The 12,067-nt window shown below is 38.0% G+C and overlaps 1 protein-coding gene across 7 annotated transcripts in view; it reads left to right on the forward strand.

Annotated features, from left to right (window-relative positions):
* The window catches only part of Cenpc (centromere protein C), a 62,748-nt gene that overhangs the window by 35,887 nt on the left and 14,794 nt on the right, over positions 1-12,067 (forward strand). For 3 of the 7 annotated variants that reach the window (XM_052199766.1, XM_052199767.1, XM_052199768.1), the window contains exons 12-17: positions 2,324-2,428; positions 3,374-3,496; positions 4,592-4,714; positions 5,406-5,501; positions 7,769-7,923; positions 10,860-10,950. In XM_052199766.1, the coding sequence (XP_052055726.1) occupies positions 2,324-2,428; positions 3,374-3,496; positions 4,592-4,714; positions 5,406-5,501; positions 7,769-7,923; positions 10,860-10,950 (693 nt within the window). The remainder of the gene's footprint in view (positions 1-2,323; positions 2,429-3,373; positions 3,497-4,591; positions 4,715-5,405; positions 5,502-7,768; positions 7,924-10,859; positions 10,951-12,067) is intronic. The other 4 variants (XM_052199772.1, XM_052199770.1, XM_052199771.1 and 1 more) reach the window with 2 other exon arrangements.

Consider the following 12,067-nt stretch of genomic DNA (forward strand, 5'->3'; position numbering starts at 1 on the left):
TCCATATGAAATTGGAGAATATTTAATTCTGTTAAAAATTGTGCTAGAATTTTGAGGGACATTGCATTGAATATGTAGATTTCTTTTGTGAAGATGGATCTTTTTACAACATTAATCCTGCAGGTCCTACAGATTTGCTTGGGAGATCTTTCCATCTTCTAGTATCTTTTTTTCTTCAATGTCTTAAAATTTGTATGAAGTTTTTCACTTGCCTTGTTAATTATACCTCCTTCTTTATTTGCTTCTCCTTTTTTCTTCTTTCTATTCTTTCTTCCTTTCTTTTGATTTTTTCTAAATTGTAGAATGTACTGTTTCCTTAATTTCTTTTTTTTTTATTGTTGGGTTTTGTTTTTGTTTATGATCACACCCCTCCCTCCCGTCACACAGCCCCTCCACTCATTTCCCCTTCCCTTACCTCTGAGAAGGGGGATGTCCCCCGCTGGGTATCAACCCACCCTGGCACCTCAAGTCACTGCAGGTCTAGGTACATGCTCTCCCATTGAGGTCAGGCAAGGTAGCCCAGTTAGGGGAACAGGATCTAGAATCTACAGGCAGCTCCCCTTCCCACCCTCCCACTTCAGTTGTTGGAGGACGCACATGAAGTTTGCAAGTATTTATGAAGAATTTTTGCTGCTATGTTTAGAAAAGAGTTTGGTCTGTAACTTTTTCTCATTTGGATCTTTGTATAATTATGCTATCAGGGTAATACTGGCTTTATTGAACCAACTAGGAAATAATCCTTTAGTTTCTATTCTATGGAATAATTTGAACAATATTGGTGTTAGTTCTTTCAGTTTGTGATAGAATTCTGCATCTATCTATCCTTGGGCTCTTTTTCTTTCCTTTTTGGGGGCTGGTGGGGTGACTTAGTTATTGCTTCTATTTTACTTGTTATATATCTGTTTATATTGTTTAATCTCAATTTGACTTTGGTAGGTTTCCCTAATTTCAAATATATATCAAAAGCTCAATTTCTTTTAGGTTTTCTGGTTTGATTTTTATTTTTCCTAATCCCATATCTTGATAGGTATTTTTCTTTAGATTGGGAAATTTTTTTTTCTATGATTTTACTTAAAACATTTTCTATGTCTTTGACCTGGGTTTTATTTCTTTCTTCTATACTTATTATTCATATGTTTGGTCTTTTTGTAATGCCCCATGCTTTTTGTGTTGTTTATGTCTGGGTTTCTTAAAATTTAACACCTTCTTTGACTGAGCTATTTGTTCTGTTTTATCACTTGAGATTCTCTCTTCTGTGTCTTTCATCGATGAGGCTTGCTTCTGAGGTGTTTGTTTGACATCCTGAACTTTATAGTTACAGTTTTCCTTTTGTCTGAGTTTTCTTTACTGGTTCTTTTTTTGTTAAATTCTACCTTAATGCCTTGACTGTCCTCATGAATTCATTTATCCCTTTGTGTTTCTGTGATCTTCATTAGCTCAGTTATTCCTATCCTCGTTAAGGTCTTTGAGCATATTTGTTTATTTCTATTTTGCAGTCCTTTGCTGTGCCTCAGCTAAACTGTTTTTCCTGGCGCCTGTTCCAACAGGGTTGCAGGCTTCTGGAAGAGGTGTTTTGGTTATTCATGTTTGTTTTTGTGCTGGAATCTAGACTTCTGAAGTTATGGCTTTTGAAGTGTTTCTTGGCACAGCTGTTTTTTCTTTGTTGTGTGGTGGACATTGTCTTGCTTGCTGCTGCCCATTCTGGGTCCTAGCCAAGTGTAACTCTTTGGGATCCCTGATTCCCAGCCAAGTGTGGTGACTGGTGTATGTGCTCTGTGGGTCCATGAGATGTCACAAAGGCATGGAGACAGGATAGCAGGAAAGACCGTGAGGTTTGGAGAGGAGGAACTATCTGCACTGCAAGGCTGTGTCCCAGGGGCTTAGACAGTGGCTGGGAGCATTTCTCAGGTGGCAGGCTGCAGCAGGAGAATGGATGGTTTAGAGAGTCTAGGCTGGAGAGCAGGAAGGAAGATAAAATTCATGCACCTGGCTGTAGCCAAATGTTCTGACTGGGAGTCCTTGGTAGAGAGTAGTTCTGTAGGTTAACAGTACTCATAAACTAACATAATCTCAAATTATAACAATGAATTCTGTTAATATATGGAGTGTAGCTTTGTTCAGATAAGATGATACAATTAATATTCTCATGTGTATTAGAGATGTATTAGTGTAGAGGTTTCATTTTTCCTGGACTTTAATTGTTTATACCGACATGTAGAAATGTGACTTTTGTCTCCTGATTGGAACAGTATGTTATAAAGGTTGATATGCATCTATCTACTATGTTTACTGAATATTTTGAATTTTGTTTAACTTTTGACAGTTCTGCCCTCCACCTCACCTGGTGTTCGTAGATCTAAAAGAGTACGTTTGAAACCTCTGGAATATTGGCGAGGGGAACGAGTAGATTATCAGGAAAGCTCATCAGGTAAGATCTGATTTAGACTATAATATCTCATAAATGAAGGAATTATTGCTGCAGTTTACCATATGACAGGCCTTATTCAACAAATTTATAGATATTACCTCATTTAATCATTACCCTGCCTCACACACATACACACATAAACATGTCTAAAGAATAAGTTTCAAATTCAGGTTTATCTCATTATTATAGAAATGCTGATTTTGTTTCTCTTTTGTAACTGGCTGTTTGACTGATTTTTGTAGACATTGTCCTTTAGATATCTGAAGTTTTTAATTGTCCAAAGTAAATCCTCCTTACGGTGTATTTTATTTTAATTATACGCATGCATGTAGGTGTGAGGATATGCACAGAGGCAGAGTCATTGGCATCCCCTGGAGCTGGAGTGAGCACTTGGTTGTGAGGTGCCTTGCATGGCTGTTGACAGCTGAAGGCTGGCCCTTTAGAAGAGCAGTACAAAGTTGTTCCTGGTGAAGCATCCTTCCAGCCCAAATAAACATAGTAGAGCATGAAAAAGCTAATATGTGAGGAAGATGATACCTTCTCATCCTTAGCAACTCTTCTCTTTATAGAGCATTAACAAGGATCTAAATGTTGAAGTTACTTTTCTACTTTGATAGATGTAGTTATGTTAAAGGACACTTAAGTGTGGCTTACTGTTTCCCACTCATTACGAGTTTCTGCATGCAGCCTTTTTTGTTTTTAACCCTCCACTGAAAACTATTTCAAGTAATAAGTCGTTGAGTCTTCTTTCATCTATGACATCATAGAGTGTTAGAGACTCAATTGAAATTGGCTAGGATTTGTGTCATTTTAACAGCTATAACACGTAGGGACAGTGATATTTCCTTTGCTACTTTGAAATGAAATATAATATATTTAATGTTTTGCTTTAAGCTTTTGATGCTCCCAGAAATGTTATATTTGCTTTTTTTTCTTAAATTTTAGGAGGACATACGTTTGAAATAATATCCCCAACTTTAGCATCAGCCACAATAAAGGCAAAAAGAAACCTGGGCAAAGCCAGCCAAAGAGTCACCAAGAAATCGATCCGCCCTGAGAACTGCAAAAGTATGAAACTGTTTCTCACATAACTTAGATTTCATACCTCTTAAAACTTAAGACACAATATTCTTATCAGTAAAACTCACTTTATAATGACATAGTTCCATTTGGAAAGTAGACAATAATTTTGTTTTTGTTTTTTGTTTTTTGTTTGTTTTTGAATTTTCGAGACAGGGTTTCTCTGTGTAGCCCTGGCTGTCCTGGAACTCACTCTGTAGACCAGGCTGGCCTTGAGCTCAGAAATCTGCCTGCCTCTGCCTCTCAAGTGCTGGGATTAAAGGCGTGCGCCACCACTGCCTGGCAATAATTTTCTTATAAAAATAGCTATATAGTATAAATATCTCCTCACTTAGTCTTAAGAACCTTCCCTTTTCCATATTCAAAGTATGCTTGCAATAGTCATGTAATGAACTTTTTAAGAACTTTTTTATAATTGCAGCTTTGAGGGAATATGCAAATCACCAGTTACAGTCTTTTGAAATCAAGAGTTGATGTGTCTCACAGAGGTATTAGCTTTACATTGAGTTGTATGCCTTAGAATTTGAAATTTTGTTTTTTAGAGTGGTAACTTATGAATAGAAAGTAGTTGTTAAATCTTTGTCAGTTTTCTTTACAACGTTGTTCCTGGTGAACCATCCTTCCAGCCCAAATAAACATAGTAGAACTTGAAAAAGCTAATATGTGAGGAAGATGATACCTTCTCATCCTTAGCCACTCTTCTCTTTATAGAGCATTAACAAGGATCTAAATGTTGAAGTTACTTTTCTACTTTGATAGATGTAGTTATGTTAAAGGACACTTAAGTGTGGCTTACTGTTTCCCACTCATTACGAGTTTCTGCAGCCTTTTTTGTTTTTAACCCTCCACTGAAAACTATTTCAAGTAATAAGTCGTTGAGTCTTCTTTCATCTATGACATCATAGAGTGTTAGAGACTCAATTGAAATTGGCTAGGATTTGTGTCATTTTAACAGCTATAACACGTAGGGACAGTGATATTTCCTTTGCTACTTTGAAATGAAATATAATATATTTAATGTTTTGCTTTAAGCTTTTGCTGCTCCCAGAAATGTTATATTTGCTTTTTTTTCTTAAATTTTAGGAGGACATACGTTTGAAATAATATCCCCAACTTTAGCATCAGCCACAATAAAGGCAAAAAGAAGCCTGGGCAAAGTCAACCAAAGAGTCACCAAGAAATCGATCCGCCCTGAGAACTGCAAAAGTATGAAACTGTTTCTCACATAACTTAGATTTCATACCTCTTAAAACTTAAGACACAATATTCTTATCAGTAAAACTCACTTTATAATGACATATTTCCATTTGGAAAGTAGACAATAATTTTGTTTTTGTTTTTTGTTTTTTGTTTGTTTTTGAATTTTCGAGACAGGGTTTCTCTGTGTAGCCCTGGCTGTCCTGGAACTCACTCTGTAGACCAGGCTGGTCTTGAGCTCAGAAATCTGCCTGCCTCTGCCTCTCAAGTGCTGGGATTAAAGGCGTGCGCCACCACTGCCTGGCAATAATTTTCTTATAAAAATAGCTATATAGTATAAATATCTCCTCACTTAGTCTTAAGAACCTTCCCTTTTCCATATTCAAAGTATGCTTGCAATAGTCATGTAATGAACTTTTTAAGAACTTTTTTATAATTGCAGCTTTGAGGGAATATGCAAATCACCAGTTAGTCTTTTGAAATCAAGAGTTGACGTGTCTCACAGAGGTATTAGCTTTACATTGAGTTGTATGCCTTAGAATTTGAATTTTGTTTTTTAGAGTGGTAACTTATGAATAGAAAGTAGTTGTTAAATCTTTGTCGGTTTTCTTTATACCTTGTCTCTATATTTTGTACTGATTTTGTTAATGGAGACTAAGTTTAAGAAAGTACTTTTGTTTCCATGGTATTTGTTTTACAGAGAAGAAGATGGAGTTGAGTCTAGATATTCGTCTGGGAGATCCCTTTCAGGCAACATTGGCAAAGGACCTAGAAACAGGAGAGATTGTCCCCATGGGTAAGCGCGGAAATGATACTGAATGTAACCAACTATTGCATTACTGGTTTGTGTCTATGTGCTCTCTCGTCTTCCCCCTCCTCTTTCTTTTCCTCTTTCCTTTGTCCTTCCCTCTCTTCCCTCCCCCCTCTCAGCTCTAAAATTTATTTAGTTTTGTTTATTTAATTAGCACCAGGCATGGTGCTGGAGAGGTAGACAGCCTACATCCTGATCTGCAGGCAGAGAGACGCCAGCCTTGGTGTTGGCTTTGGAAGCCTTAAAGCCTCCTGCCCCCCCCCCCTCCCCAGACACACTTCCCACAAAGCCACATCTAACCTTTCAAATAGTGTCACTCCCTGGTGACTAAGCACTCAAATAGATGAGCTTTGTGAGCCTCGGGGGGATTTTTGTTCAGACCACAGAAATGATAACAACTATTCCTCCAAATCAAACAGATTGGATAACTTACAAGTCACTAATGGTATGCTACTTTAATTTCTCTATGAACTATTTTACCTTTACCATCTTTTGATAAACTCTTAACAGAGTTATTCTCTCTTGATACGGTTATTTACAAGGCAGTGAGGGTAAAATGCAGAAAGTATTGTTCGGTGGAAAAACATAACTTGAGCTCTTCCAGGCTAGGAAAATTCTGTTTTTAACATTTTGTTGCTGTGTGTGATCCCCTACTCCCCAAGACAGCGTTTCTCTGTGTGACCCTGGCTGCCTGGGCTCACGCTGTAGAGCAGGCTGGTTTGGAACTCCTCTGTCTGCCTCTGCCTCTCGAGTGCTGTCATTAAAGGTGTTTGTTTTCAACTTTTATCTGTTTTAATAGTTATGCATTTTCTTTATTGCACTGTATATGTGACCCTTAACATTCTCAAATATCTAGTACTATAGACCAGAAGCTGATGATAATGTATTAAGAGGCCTGGAAAAGTTCATAAGTTCAAAGGAAACCTGAAATGAGACTGATTATTTAGCTAAACCTTATATTTTGGTTTCTTGTAGTATTTACTTAATTAAGTAGAAATCTTTCTGTTTAATCATCAAATGAACAAAACCCAACTCATGATTGTCATGATGCATTTTTATTTTGGATTATGTTAAGCTTTGTAAAGACACGGGGCTCATTAGCCTGTCTCTCCTAATATTATTTTCCATAGTAGCAATAGTGTTAAGCTAAGCTAAGTAACAAACAGTGTTTAGTTTGCATTGCGTCAGTCGCTCTTCCCTTCTCGTGCATAAACTCTTTGATATTCTCAGAATCTGTTTAGCACACACCTTTTTTGTAAACTGGATATTTTCTTTATTTACATTTCAAATGCTACCTTCTTTCCCACCTCCCCACCCCTTCCTGGAAGCCCCTTATCCCATCCTTCTTCCCCATCTTCTGTGACTCCACCCACCCACCCACCTACCCACCCACTCCCACCTCCCCACCCTCTATTCCCCTACATTGGGACATCTGTCGAGCCTTCATAGGACCAAGAACCTCTCCTCCCATTGATGACTGACAAGGCTGTCCTCTGCTACACATGCTGCTGGAGATGCACTCCTTGGTTGGTGGCTCAGTCCCTGGGAGCTCTGGGGAGTCTGGTCGGTTGATATTGTTGTTCTTCCTATGGGGCTGCAAACCCCTTCAGCTCCTTTGGTTTTTTCTCTAACTCCTCCATTGGGAACCCCGTCTCAGTCCAATGGTTGGCTACGAGCATCTGCCTCTTTATTTGTAAGACTCTGGCTGGGCCTCTCAGGAGACAGCTTTCAGCAAGCATTTTTTTGGCATCCACGATAGTGTTGGGGTTTGGTGACTGTGTCTGGGATGAATCCCCAGGTGGCACAGTCTCTGGATGGCCTTTCCTTCAGTCTCTGCTCTACACTTTATCTCCATATTTGCTCCTGTGAATATTTTGTTCCCCTTCTCAGAAGAGGTGGCTTAGAGGTTAAGAACACACACCCTTTAAAAGAAGGAGATCAAGGCTTAGAGGGAGAGATTATCAAGAATCATGCAGTTTATGCAACCTTCGGCATTCTAGTCCAGAGTCAGTGATCTTCTATCTGCCTATTAATACAGATAATATTAGAATATACAGTAGACAATTATAATATGTATGTATCATTGAGCTCTCCTATTACAATAGGGTTTACCATGTGTAGCCCAGTTGGACTTGCAATTTGGAGTCCTTTTACTTCAGTTCTCTAAGTGCTGAGTTACAGGCTGTTAAACATGTCTAACTTGTGATTGTTTTATATGTGTATTTTTATGTGTATTATTATTTTTTCCCTAGATCTTATAAGACCACGAGATACATACCACTTTTTTGTTGAGCAACATGGTTTGAAAGTTTTTAAAATATTAGATACAACATTTTTTTCTACTGGAAAGTTGATTTTAGGACCCCATGAAGAAAAAGGAACACAGCATGTTGGCCAGGATATATTGGTGAGTATACTTCTCCATTTATTTCCGTTTTTCTGAAGAACAACTGATGAAACGTTAAAATTCTATTTACTTGCTAGTAAAAACTCATAATTACACTCCACAAAGAAATTTTTCATTTATTAAATCTGTTGGAAGTTAGCCAATACTCATGTTTGGGCTGGTAGTGAGGAACTTGTGCTGCCACCTCTGGGTAATTAGAGCAGATTAATCAACTACTGTTACATATATGCGACATTTGGCATTCTAGTCCAGAGTCAGTGATCTTCTATCTGCCTATTAATACAGATAATATTAGAATACACAGTAGACAATTATAATATGTATGTATCATTGAGCTCTCCTATTACAATAGGGTTTCCCATGTGTAGCCCAGTTGGACTTGCAATTTGGAGTCCTTTTACTCCTTTTTATATATAAAGGCGCACACCTTTAATCCTAGCACTTGTGAGGCAGAGGCAGGCCTCGAACTCAGAAATCTGCCTGCCTCTGCCTGCCTCTGCCTCCTCTGCCTCCCAAGTGCTGGGCTTAAAGGCGTGTGCCACCACTGCTGGGCGAGGCACATGTTTAGATGACATAATTTTTTTTTTTAAATTTCTAGTCACAAAGAGAGCTTCAGAATCTTTGAGGAGTATTTCTCCATTTAGAGAGAGGTTCTTCTATAGAGGTTGAGAATGTACTTTATGGAGTCAGACTCCCTGATTCTAATCCCAGTCATTACATTGACCGAAGTTACCTAACTTCAGCTTCTACATTCTTCAGCTGTGAAAATCCACTGAAACCACACCTGTGTCAATATGAGGCCTAAGTAAATGAAAACGACATGTATGCGCTTGGAGAGCTAAGTTCTATACTTAATAGTAAAGGATAATCATCAATAATAAGCTAGGTTCTAACTTACTCTGATATTTGTTGCCTTAGTTTAATAATAGTAGATTTAGTGTTTCCAAACATGAACATTTATTTCTCAGTTTTGGAGTCTGAAATGTGTTTGTTGAAGGCATGCTTCCTTCAGGAGAAGAGAACTGGGGAGAAGTGGAGCGCAGAGGAGAGCAGAGGAGAGCAGAGGAGAGAGAGGGGTGGAGAAGAGGAAGGGGAGAGACAGAAAGGAAGAGGACATCCTGGTATAACTAACTTTAAGGGCACTAAATGTCTTTCATGATGGCTCCACACTAATATCAAAATATGAGGCCCTCAACACATATACAGCAGAGGACTGCTGGGTCTGGGTTCAGTCAGAGGAGATGCACCTGTCAAAAGATTGGAAGCCCCAGGGAGTGGAGAGGTCTGGTGGGGTAGGGGGTATGGGGGTACGGACATGCTTGAGGAGACAGGGATGGGATAGGGAACGGAACAGAGGGTGGACCAAGAGGGGGATAAAATCTGGAGTGTAAAAATAAAAAATTAAATTAAATGTAAATAAAATAAAATAAAACATTGTCACTGTCCAAAAAATAAAAAGATTTGAATGTATGAAATTTGCTGACAAACATGGTAGGCACACCCTAAGATTTGCAGGCTTTAGACTGTTAACAGTACACCTACATATGAATAAGTCGTGAAGTTTGGCGTCCTTGGATTTGAAGCTAACATAGCTGAAAGAAAGTCTTTTAGGTGGGGGATGGGGCATCATTGAGACAGGGTTTCTTTCTCTGTGTGGCCCTGGCCGTCCTGGAACTCATTCTAGCCCACACTGGCCTTGAACTCACAGATTCACAAGCCTCCGCCTCCAGAGTGCTGGGATTAAAGGTGTGCACCACCACAGCCTGGCCTATTGCTTTCTTAACCTGATGTCTAACTATGTGAGTTGTTTGTTGTATTTCGCTTTGTCATTCCTTCCTACTCACAATAGGGATTTGGCTTCTTATCTATGGTTCCTCTTTCCAGTTGAGATCTGAGTTGCTAGAAAACATGTAATCTCCCCCCCCCCCCATATATTTTTTATTTACATTTCAAATGATTTCCCCTTTTCTGGCCCCCCACACCCTGAAAGTCCCATAAGCCCCCTTCCCTCCTCCTGTTCTCCCACCCACCCCTTCCCACTTCCCTGTTCTGGTTTTGCCCTATACTGCTACACTGAGTCTTTCCAGAACAGGGGGCCACTCCTCCATTCTTCTTGTACCTCATTTGATGTGTGGATTAGAAAACATGTAATTTTTGAAGAAGCATGTATAACATTTTTCTTTTTAAGAAAAGTTTACTGCTAAAGTGGTTCATGATGTTTAATGAACAAAATTAGAGCAAAACTTAATTAGATTTTTAAATTATTATTATTATTTTTTCCCTAACAAAGTACCACATACTAGTAGTGGTTTAAGTAGTGGCCTCTATCTTATTTTGGCTAATTACAGGTGGCAGGTTTGGCTGGGTAGTCTGGTTAGAAGATATTACAGGTCAAGGACGAATATTTTGACAACTTGTGTTCTTTGCTAAGGTTGAGTCTGTGGGGAGAATTTGGTTCCCATGTGGCTACAGGACTGTTCTGCTCATTTTCTGTCTGGATATTGGCAGCTGTTAGAAAGAGCCTATGTTCCTTGGCTTGTGGCCACTTGTCCTTACCACCAGCAACAGTGCAAAAACCTTTTGGTTAAAATTCCTTTGTTTGCATTGGTCCCCGCTTCCCCCAATGTGTGTGTGTGTGTGTGTGTGTGTGTGTGTGTGTGTGTGTATGTGTGTGTGTATTCATTCTGGGGCTGTGTACGGGGTAGGTTGGGTGGAGTTCCTCTTTAAGGTTTGTATGATTAGGCTGGGTTTAGTTAAAATTAAGGATTACTCCCTGTCCTAAGGTCCTTTTGCCACATAAGATGTATTCCCAAGTTCTGCAAATTAAAATGCAAACATCTGTGAAGAATACTTTTGCCTGCTGTATTTCATTTAAGAATTTCTGTAGTATAATTGTGGTTCAATTTGAAATGAGATTTTTATTTTTAATTTTATAGGTTTTTTATGTTAACTTTGGTGACCTTTTATGTACATTACATCAAACACCTTATATGATAACTACTGGGGATTCATTTTATGTTCCTTCAGGTAAGAACAATTAAAGCATCCTTTAGATTCATATTGTTTTAGTGCCAGTGTTAGTGTGTAGTTCCACTCATGTAAATGCTACAGTGGTCAAAATAAATCACAATGCTATTGATGCCAGAGCAGTTCAGTACATAGTTTCCTTTCATTAAATAAGTATATTAGTTTTTGATGTGTGAAATTCAGACTTCATTGCTAAATAATAAAAATATTGGGTAGAAGTTGTGCTGCATTTAAAGCTATAAGGGAAGTTGTTTCTGTAGTGGTAAGTATTTCCTATATTATATAGCCCCCCCCCTTTTTTTTGACCAGTATAGTATAAAAGATTACAAGTCATTGGTAACAGGTATTTTAATTTATTTGCTTGTTTATTCTTTCATTCAGTAAATATAATTAACAGTGTACTTTGGTACCAAGTATTGCTTTTTAAGTTTAAGATAAATAAATGGAAAAGAGAAAGAAAAGTTCCACATTTATAAAGTATACATTGTAATGGATATTTTAGCTCTGTTTCTGTACTTTTGTCTTGTTATGGTGCTGGGAATTGAACTGAGATTCCTTTCTTATTGCTGGGCAAGTGCTCATTGAGTGCATCGGCAGCCCCATGCGCTATTGGCTTTAATGGCTATCAACTTCTGTATAGAGAAGTCACAGTGATATTTCATGCAAGTAACCCTGTCATATGTGACACTATCTGACACTCTGTTAAATTACCGATTAATTAAAAATCGTGTTTGGCTTTACAAATTATTATTGTTGTTGTTATTATTATTATTATTTACAAATTATTTTATCCTTACCTGTGTATGTATGTATGTGTGTGTCTGGTTTACAGGAACCCACAGCATTTCTAAAGATTATTTAAACTTTGGTTTCAGAATATATTTCTCTTCTTGCACACATTTTTAACTTAACTCTGCCTTTGTAATACAATGATGGGAAATTTTATGTTTTTTCAGATTCTCACCATATAAGTAGGTGGTGATTAACTTTTGTGTCTTTGGATTCATGCAGTTAAATAAGTTACTTTAAGTTAGATAACTGTTTCTGTTTCATATTATATACTTATATGTGTTAAGTGGTAAATATTCAAAAAAATTTTTAGTGGAGACAAATCTTT

The sequence above is a fragment of the Apodemus sylvaticus genome, chromosome 11, assembly GCF_947179515.1.
Source record: "Apodemus sylvaticus chromosome 11, mApoSyl1.1, whole genome shotgun sequence".
Classification (NCBI taxonomy): domain Eukaryota; kingdom Metazoa; phylum Chordata; class Mammalia; order Rodentia; family Muridae; genus Apodemus; species Apodemus sylvaticus.